Consider the following 10,592-nt stretch of genomic DNA (forward strand, 5'->3'; position numbering starts at 1 on the left):
AAATCAAATGAATACATGAGAAAAAAAGGAGAATTATCAAATCAAAAATCTATGTTACCACTTCAAGAAACTAGAAGAAGCAGAGCAAAACAAATTCAATACAAGCAGAACAAAGAAAATATTTAAATGTAAGAGCCAAAATTAATGAAATTGAAATTAAGAAAACAATAGAAAAAAGTAATGAAACATAAAACTGGTTATTTGGAAAATCAATACAATTAATCTTTAATAAGACTGACAGAAATAAAAAGAGAGAAGACACAGATCTCAGGAATGAAATGTGAGGCTGTCACTACAGAATCTGCAGTCATTAGAAGGATAATAAGAAAAACTATGAACAGTTTTATGCTCACAGATCTGACAACTTAGAGGAAACGGACCAATTCTTCAGAAACCACAAACTACCAAAACATGTGAAGATGAAATGGACAATCCAAGCACTCCTGTAATCACTATATACATTGAATTCATCATACACAAGCTCCCAAAAAGGGATCTCCAAGCCTGCTGGTTACACTGAAACATTCTATCAAATATTTAGAGAAGCACTAACAACAATTGTACAGTTTCTTCTAGAAAATAGAAGAGGAAGGAGCATTTTCCAGTTGATTTTAGGAGGGCAGTATTGCTCTGATGCTAAAACCAAATAGAGACATTACTAAAAAAGACAACTACAAACAAAACATGCATTTGCCTTAGAGTCCAACAATTGTACTCTTAGACATTCATCCTTAATAAATGAAAACTTATATGCACACAAAAATATGTACATGAATGTTCATAGAGATTTTTTCATGACTGCCAAAAACTGGAAACAAATGTGCTTTAGTTGTAAAAACTGTGGCATATTATGTCAGGGAATACTACAGAGTAATAAAAAGGAACAAACTAGTTGGGTGGATCTCCAGGGTATTATGATGAGTGAAAAAAGCCAATCTTCATAAAGAAACTGGGGTACATTTATAAAACAGAATATTATCCATTGATAAAAAGAAATAAGCTATCAGGCCATGAAAATAAATGGAGAAACCTTCAAAGCCATATTGTTAAGTGAAAGATGGGGATGCCAATCTGAAAAGGCTTCACACTATATGATCCCAACTATGACATTTTGAAAAAGGCAAAGCTATGGAGACAATAAAAAGATCAGTGGTTGCCAGGGGTTCGGAGGGAGGGAGAAATGGCTAGGCAGAGCACAGGCTACTTTTAAAGCAGTGAAAATGTTAATATATGATGATGGGTGGCATTATACATTTGTCACAACCTGTAGAACATACAACACAAATAATGAGCCCTAATATTCTATATAGCTAAGATCATAATAGTGACTCACCGATTATAACAAACACACCACACTAATGCAAGATATTAACAATAGGGAAATTGGGGTGGAGGACAAAGGGGTGTATAAGTCTGTGTACTTTCTGCTAGTTTTTCTGTAAACCTAAATGACTCATAAAAATGTCTGTCAATTCTTTTAAAAGCTAATTTCAGAAGGTTATATACTATATGAGTCCCTTTACGTAACATTCTTGAAATGAGAAAATTATAGGAATGGAGAGCAGAGAAGTGCTTGCCAGAATTTAGAGAGATTGGGTGATGATGAGGTATGTATAGGGAGAAAGGTGACTTTGGTTATGAAAGAATAGCAGGATAATCCTTGTGGTGATGGAACTATTTTGTGTCTTAACTGTGGTGGTGGTGATGTGAATCTATGCAAGTGATAAAATTGAATAAAACTTCACACATATGCATGCACACATGCTGTGACACATAAAACTTGTGAAATCTGAACAAGGTGACTGCATTGTATTAATGTCAATTTTCTGATTGTAATTCTGTACTGTGGTTATAGAAGATATTACCACTGGGGGAAGCTTGTTGAAGAGTACACAAGATCTCTCTGTATTTACTCTTACAGTTTCATATGAATTTTAAATTATCTCAAAATAAATAAATGAATTAAAAACAATTTAATGTTTTCAGTAGGTTGTGCTCATAATATTTAAAGCAGGGCATAGTTTTTAATATTGTCTAAATTTGTTTCCTTCCAGTCTATGCATATTGATGCTACTTTATATACAGAAAGTGATGTTCACGTGAGTATACTTTTTTCAAAATTGCTATTTGTCTCATTATCAAAGTTTTTAAAAGTATATTTTTGTAACAACTAAAATATGTGTAGTTTTAAAATCTAACTTTTGGTGTGTTTCTATAATATATGATCAATGAGTTTTACTAGTGATTGTTGAGATGGGACTTGGGGGCAGATAGCTACATAAACGCTATTTTTGTAATGGTGCCAAATCAAAATATTAAAAAAGTCTTTTCCCTCAATGTCAAACAAGATACATTATACGTTTTTTGTGATGCAGTTGCATCATGATGCAATTAGATGCAAAAATCAGATTAACTTATTCAATTTAAGAGTAGCCAACATATCAGTTATTTCCAACGCTGTAATGTATCACCATCTGCAATATTTTCCATAAATTGCTTAAAGTCGTCCATGTTCTGCATTTTACATGGTTCTCTACATTTGTCAGAAAAAGATTCTGACCAATTATTCTTTATGTGAGAAAAGAAACATAACCCATGAAATGTATTAGAATTGAAAAGTGATTTTGAACTTGTTTCATTAATACATTGACATTTACTAAGGCACGTAGGATTTGTCATTTTGGTGGTGGTCCTTCCCTTCGGGATTGTTACTAAAACCAAGAAATGAATCCCCAACTTCACCTCAGGGAAAACAAACTCTATGTCCCTCTCCATTATTCTTCAATTGGAACTTCTCTTATATAGATGACTTTCTAAGCATTGGAAAGAAACCATAGCCAGAAACTAGAAAAAAGAGATATTCACCAACCAATTGGGTCATGCTGCTGCACAAAGAAATTTTCTCCCTCCTCTGGCTTCATCATGTATTGTTTTGCTCTGCATTTTTTGTAAAATGGAAAGTAGTCAATTAACCATCAAGTTCAGCATCCTGAGATTGCTTTTTGCAATAAGATAACTTTGCAACCCATGGGTTATAGAAACAACCTTAGACTGAAGTTTAGATTTTAAAACTGACTCCACCACTTTTTACTTGTGTTACCTTGGAAATTACTAAACATTTCTGAAGCTCAGTTTTATTATTGCTGATACGGTGACAGTATTTGTCTTTCAATCCTAAGCAGTGACTGTCGGGGTTAAGGAATATTACCAGTGCTGGGCACATGGGTGTATTTCTTCATTTTTTCATCCATTCAGTAAGCATTTGTGAAGTGCCTGCAGGCTCCCAGGCACTGTGCAAGGTATTGAGAACACAAAGTCAAATAATGGTCAAATCCCTAGATATTCCTTGTTTCCTTTCTTTAAGTTCTTGGTAAAGTAAATGTTGTGGAAAACATATTTTTGTGGCACCTAAGAGCCTTTTCTGATTTGGCCAGCCTGTGAGTGGACATTAGTCCTGCTTTGATTTTTCTAATAAATTTCTTGGAATTGCTTCTCTCCCTCTGGAACTTTGGAAATTGAAAGAATAGTATAATTAGCAGCTACCACTATTTAAAATATTAACAACACAATTTGATCCTAAAACTTCTTACAAATGCACTGTCTATATTGATATTTTCAGAGTCTAAGGCCAGTATTATTACCCTTTCCACAGGGGAAATGTGCTCAGTGAGAAAAACTGGCCACTATTTCTACATTTTCTAGTTTCATGTTCTGTACAATATTGCCATCCTTCTTGATTGTGTTTTATTGGTTTGTTTTGGTTTTTATTTTAAAGCGAAAAGAAAAAAAAATTAAACTGCCTCCTATGTAAAATTTCTTAAGGATATTGTGTATCTTTATAAAATATTTGGATTAACTTTTTGAAAATCAAAATTACATCAGTATGAAAATTAATAATCACAAAAAATTAATTGTTCTTTATAACTTTTATTTTTAGCCCAGTTGCAAGGTAACAGCAATGAAGTGCTTTCTCTTGGAGTTGCAAGTTATTTCACATGAGTCCGGAGATACAGATATTCATGATACAGTAGAAAATCTTATCATCCTAGCAAACAACATCTTGTCTTCTAATGGGGTGAGTTTTCCAACAGTTGCTGAGAGTTGCATCTTGTGTTTTGGGCCTGATTTGAAGAAGTCGTTCATGGACAAGCAGATCCTCCTAAGGGGCACTTAGGAGGAGGAGTCCTTTTCCAGTGGAATGGCATCCAAAAGTGGCACCAACTCCAGCATGCACACAATGCTAAACTGTTCAATGATTTATTCAGTAGACAAACATTTACAGAATCATGCCAGGTAGTGTGCTTCAGTGCTAGAATTATAGTTGCAAACCAGACAGACAGGTCACTGACCTCAAGGTGTTTATTGTCAGGTGCAGTGGATAGACATTAATCTAATTACATACTCAAGTGTCTAACATCAATAATAGTAACTCACATTTATTGAGTTATTACAGTGTGGCAGACACTGTTCTTTGAGCTTTAAATTGTTAATTCATTTAATCCTCATGACAAATCTGTGCGATAGTTATCTTTATTTCTATTTGAATGATGAAGAAATTGTAGCACTGAGAGCTTGGATCACTTGCTCCAGTAAAATGAGGAGCCACAATTCTTACCTGAGCAGTCTGTCTGCAGAGTCTGTTATCTCATGAGAAGATAAATGCTTTAAAAGGATAACAATGAAAATATTAATAATTTGAGTATAATCTGGGACATTCCAGGCAACTTGAGCAGTAGAGGGTTCCAGGAGAGCAAATTCTAGGTACTCATTTGATAGGCTGGGGCATCAGCTGTGCAAAGGCCCTGAAGTGCAAATAATTATGACTTTCATGGCAAAACACCAGTGGCCAAAGCAAGGTAGAGAGAAAGCAGTTTTGTGACAAAGAGGCATAATCAAATTAGTTCATTTCATAAAGACTTTTTAGCCCTCAGGAGACAGTATGAAAAAATACCCATAATCCCTGCTGTTAAAGAGGGAGGAAACAGAAATAAACCAACCACTCAGCAAATGAGTAATAAGTTAGTTAGTTATGAAGTCCAGTGGTGAAAAAGGAGGCAGGGAAGGGGGACTGGGGCTCCAGTTAGGGTAGGCTGAACTAATAAGCTGCCATTTGGCAAAGATGTGAGGGAATGAGCCTTAAGGGTATCTAGGGACATATGTTCAGGCAGACACAACTGAAAGTGCAAAGACCCTGAACTTGTGTGGGTAGACACCTTGACTTTTCTCTAAAAATGCAATGCTGCTTTATGTCTTTGCTTCAGTGTCACCTTCTCAGTGATTTACCTGTTTACAATTGCAATCCCTTCCCTATTTGAGCACTCCCTGTCCCCTTGTCTGCAGGTCCCATATCTGGAATACGATATATTTTATGTAATGGGTATTGTCTGTTTTTCCCTATAAGAATGTCAGCTTAAAAGGGACAAGTGTTTTTGTTTTTTGTTAGTACTATATCCAAATTCCCAGAACAGTGTCTCTCATATATTAAATACTTTATATATGTATGAAATGAATTTATTAAGGTTTATAATACTCTTATGATGTTATCTCCATCTTATTGGTGGAGTGAGCCATGCAACAGATAACTCATGGCGAAATAAATGATGAGCTCTTTAATGTGAATGTTGATAGTCACCCTCATCATGGCAGAGTGTGATATACATGCTGGAATGCATGGACAGGACTGCGCAGTCAGAAGACCTGGATGTGAAGAATTTCAGTTGATTATGTCAGTTGAGATGAGTCAATATCTCTGTCTTCCTAGCTGACATGATTATTTTCAGGATCAAATCGGACAGCATTATATGAAACATGACAGTGCTTGGCATAGAGGATGTGCTTGATAAATGTTAGTGATGCTGAATTCCAAATAGTTAATGGATATAAAATCTAATTTTTATTTTTGCTGGCACAGCCTTCATGGTTCAGATGGTCTCTAAAAAGTTTATTCTTAATTGCTACATTTGGAACATTCTAGTTATCCATAAAACTGTGTTTGAATTACAACAATTTGTGGTATTCACCTAAATGGCTCAATTCAACCAGTGGGTGATTACGGTGCATCAGGCCCTGTGCTGAATGCTAGGTAAACAAACGTACTGGCTTTGCCCTTCTGGTAGAGAGCTTAGAGAATAGTATTATAGTATAAAAAGAGTAAAACTTCATAATATGAATAGAATACATGAGATGTTGTGAGAGAGGTCTAAATAAGAGGTTCTGAGATGAAAAGATGGGACATTGAGTCCAGCCCTGGGAACCCAGGGGTTCAGAGAAGCCTCCCTAAAAGAGTACATGAATAATCTTAAGTGTGACTAGCAGCAGCTAAAATAGGAAAGAATGTAACAGAGAGAAAAGCAAAGGCAGAGAGGCATCTAATAGTAAGCTGTGCATGGCAAGGAAAGCCAGATGCTCACTCAGTGTTCCTAGAGCATAACATTGAGGCACAGGGTATATGTGAGATAAATAGGTAAGGAACAGCTCATGAAGAGCCTGTGTGCTATGCAGGGAGGCATGGTCTTTATGCTAGAAGCAGATGATAGGAAACCATTGAAGGGCTCAAAGCAGGAACTCCATGGTCTGACAGACACAGCTTATTTTTCTCAATGTCCTTAACCCATTAGTGGAAAAATAAACATATATCAAATCTCCCAGTTCTCTTTTCTCATAATTCTTCCTAGTATGCTATTTATTTGCTAAAGTTTTCATATCTCAAGACCTCACCATATGGTTCAAATGATATGATATTCCCATTCCCATGAATGTATATTTAATTTAATTATAAATTGCCAATTTAATCTTTCTTTATATTTTGCAGAATATAACAGAATCTGGATGCAAAGAATGTGAGGAACTAGAGGAAAAAAATATTAAAGAATTTTTGCAGAGTTTTGTACATATTGTCCAAATGTTCATCAACACTTCTTGATTGCAACTGATTCTTTATAAAGTGTTTCTGTTACTAACGAACATCACTCTGCTGCTTAGACATAACAAAACACTCGGCATTTCAAATGTGCTGTCAAAACAAGTTTTTCTGTCAAGAAGATGATCAGTATTTGGATCAGATGAACTCTTAGAAATGAAGGCAGAAAAATGTCATTGAGTAATATAGTGACTATGAACTTCTCTCAGACTTACTTTACTCATTTGTTTTTAATTTATTATGGAAATTGTACATATTTGTGGAATAATGTAAAATGTTGAATAAAAACGTGTGCAAATGTTGTTATTTGAAGTCGCACTGATATTTTACCTATTATCGCAAAATAGCATTTAAGGGTCAAATTATGTAGTGGCGGGGATGGGTACCAATGCTGCAGGTCAACAGCTATGTTGGTATATTCCTGCCAGTGTGGAACCACTGACTACTAACTCTTATTGACTTCTTACTAAGCATTGCAAACAGAGGAAGAATTTCTTCTCAATAAGAAAAAGAAGAACTATACGTGAATCCTCTTCTTTACACTGTAATTTAGTTATTGATCTATAAAGCAACTGTTATGAAATAAAGAAATTGCAATAACCGGCATATAATGTCCATCAGTAAATCTTGCTGGTGGTGGCAATAATAAACTTCTACTGATAGGCAGAATGGTGTGCAAGCTTGTCCAACCCATGGATTGCAGGCCATATGCGGCCCAGGACAACTTTGAATGTGGCCCAACACAAATTCATAAATTTCATTTTTAGCTCATCAGCTGTCATTAGTGGTAGTGTATTTAAAGTGTAGCCCAAGACAATTCTTCTTATTCGATTGTGGCCCAGGGAAATCAAAAGATTGGATGCGCCTGATATAGAAAACTAATAGTGACAGTGTTTATATTTCATGCTTTCCCAAATACAGGTATTTTATTTTCACATTCTTTTTGCCATGTTTGTATAATTTTTAAAAAGCCCTGTTGATTTGTTGGAGCCATTGTTATCTGACAGAAAATAATTGTTTATATTTTTTGGACTACACTGTCTAAAATTAGCAAGCTCTCTTCTAATGGAACTATAATAAAGATGGAATATTTTTGTTTTATTATACATTTATTTCATCTTAATTCAATTCTGGTAATACTGAGTGACTGTGGGGTGGGAAATTTTTTTTTAATTTATTTATTATTATTATACTTCAAGTTCTAGGGTACATGTGCATAACGTGCAGGTTTGTTACATATGTATACTTGTGCCATGTTGGTGTGCTGCACCCATCAACTCGTCAGCACCCATCAACTCGTCATTTACATCAGGTAAATTATCTCTTAAGAATTCGATTTCTCTCCATTCCACAGTAAAAACTGGTTCTCTGTTGAAACATTCTTCTATCACCCCAGTGCCCTATCCATGTACATGGGTCTTATTGCTCTAGTCAATGGTGCTTATAAATATCTTGTGAGAAACTTTAGAAGAAATCTGTATCCTATTTGACTTTCAATAATCATGTATTGGCTCTCAGCTTCTTACCTAATCTCAGTGTAGAAAAAATAGTATTTGGCAGCCATTCTTAAAAGTCTTGCATTGTGGAAGTTTATTTATTTTTTTTATTTCAATTGAGATAGTATTTTTAATATACCTGTATTTCTGTTTTGCTTTATGTTTCTTTTTCTATTACATAGAAAAAGAGGAGGAAAGAAGGAGGGAGAGGAGGAAAAGTGTACCATTTTCATCTCTAAGTTTCCAGTTCAGTCTTTAGGGGAATGTTAGTTTTCCTGAGATGGGGGAAGGAAAATCATAATGTCAGTCACGTTACAAATAATATTTTATAGTGATCAATAGTTCATTTTGGCTACATAGGCATACAAGTGGGCTTAAAACTTGGAATTCACCAGGGCTCAAAATTAAAATTCTTACATTAGTTACTCGATATGGATCACTTCAGTTGATCTTAGAAAACTCAAAGCATAGATCTGCAACTACTTTAAAATACTATTAGTTAACTGAAGAAACAAAATAATAGTGTAAAACAATCTAAATTTTATTTTTCATGTTTATATTCTTTACAAAATCAGTCTTTCCTTTGGATTCAAAATCTGCCTGTTTGAACTATCTTCCTTAATTAACCAACCCAATGTCATGTGCCTATAGGATACTGTGTTTATGTCTCATTTACTGCCTTAAATGCTGAAAATATCTTCCATATGGAACATATAATAAAGAAAGCACAGAAACATATACTTAGAAACTCAAATAGTAAAGATAAGCATAACAATATGACATACAGTCCAAAGTTATATTGATGAATTTTGTTTTTATCTTTTCTTAATTTCGGGAAAGAAAAAGACATATGAAAGAATATTATCTCCACATTCTCCCTGACAATGAACAAAAGGGCTAGAAGGCAGAGGACATGGAAACGTAAACAGAACCAATATATAATTGTTGATCCCAGGCCAGGCACGGTGGCTCACACCTGTAATCCCAGCACTTTGGGAGGCCGAGAGGGGTGGATCACGAGGTCAGGAGGTCAAGACCATCCTGGCTAACATGGTGAAACCTCGTCTCTACTAAAAGTACAAAAAACTAGCCAGTCGTTGTGGCGGGGGCCTGTAGTCCCAGCTACTGGGGGTGCTGAGGCAGGAGAATGGCATGAACCCGGAAGGTGGAGCTTGCAGTAAGCCGAGATTGTGCCACTGCACTCCAGCCTGGGGGACAGCTCGAGACTCCATCTCAAAATGAAATGAAATGAAATGAAATGAAATGAAATGAAATGAAATAAAATGAAATGAAATGAAATAAAATAAAATAAAATAAAATAATTGTTGAGCCCAGAGAATTTTAAAACCTAATCACAAAGCTAGTATTATATACTCTCATTTTTTTTATCTTGGAAGAGTAAGTCACAGAATTACTTTTCTTCTTTTGCTACTGTTGTTGTGAGAGGGGATCACGTGTTTTGATGTGCTACTGTTTATGGCCATCAAATTCAATAACTCATAACATCAACCAACATATACAATATGAAAATCAAGTAGTGTGGTTGTTCCCTCCCTTCTCCCCCAACTTAGCACAAAAATACTAGAGAATGCATTTTAGTTCCTTCATCTTGTTATGTCAGGCTTAGCTTAAGCTCTTTGCATTCCTTGTGAGCCATGGTTAATGTATGCATGCCATATATAAATATTTTGCACAGAGAATATCTCATTTTCATAGAGGTTTGGTTCAATGTTTCTGAATATGTCTGATGACTGAATTGTGTCCTTAGTAAGAAATTGAGTATGCAAGGTAAACTTTAGCTTAATTAAACAGTATCCTAATGGTGATTGTATAATCTATCAGATGACACACAGAAGAAAAATTAAAGAATTATTAATAAAGGCTAATTATTTTATTCTATATTTTACTTCTTCAATCCTGTACTTCAAAATGACAATTAGAGGAACTGAAGAGGAAATTGTTAGACAGTAGAATTGAAAATTCTACATGTAATTTATACAAACGTGGCAACACTTTCAGAATATTGTCATCAGAGAATCCAGGGTCACCCAACAGGTTATTTGTCTTCATTGTCATAATCACTTTTTTTAAATTAACAAATTCTCTCCTTTAATCATATTGAAAGCATCTTTATTGAAAACCTACTGTATGTGAACATTATGTTAGATGCTACAGTT

The 10,592-nt window shown here is 34.9% G+C and overlaps 1 protein-coding gene across 5 annotated transcripts in view; it reads left to right on the forward strand.

The window, feature by feature from the left end:
- Positions 1 to 8,042, forward strand: part of IL15 (interleukin 15) — a 98,380-nt gene extending 90,338 nt beyond the window's left edge. For 4 of the 5 annotated variants that reach the window (XM_074039133.1, XM_045391839.3, XM_074039132.1 and 1 more), the window contains 3 exons: positions 2,055 to 2,099; positions 3,938 to 4,075; positions 6,812 to 8,025. In XM_074039133.1, coding sequence (XP_073895234.1) covers positions 2,055 to 2,099; positions 3,938 to 4,075; positions 6,812 to 6,922 — 294 coding nt within the window. In that variant the 3' untranslated portion in view covers positions 6,923 to 8,025. 5 annotated transcript variants of the gene reach the window in all.
- The last annotated feature ends 2,550 nt before the right edge of the window (positions 8,043 to 10,592 follow it).

Source organism: Macaca fascicularis, chromosome 5, assembly GCF_037993035.2.
Source record: "Macaca fascicularis isolate 582-1 chromosome 5, T2T-MFA8v1.1".
Lineage (NCBI taxonomy): Eukaryota > Metazoa > Chordata > Mammalia > Primates > Cercopithecidae > Macaca > Macaca fascicularis.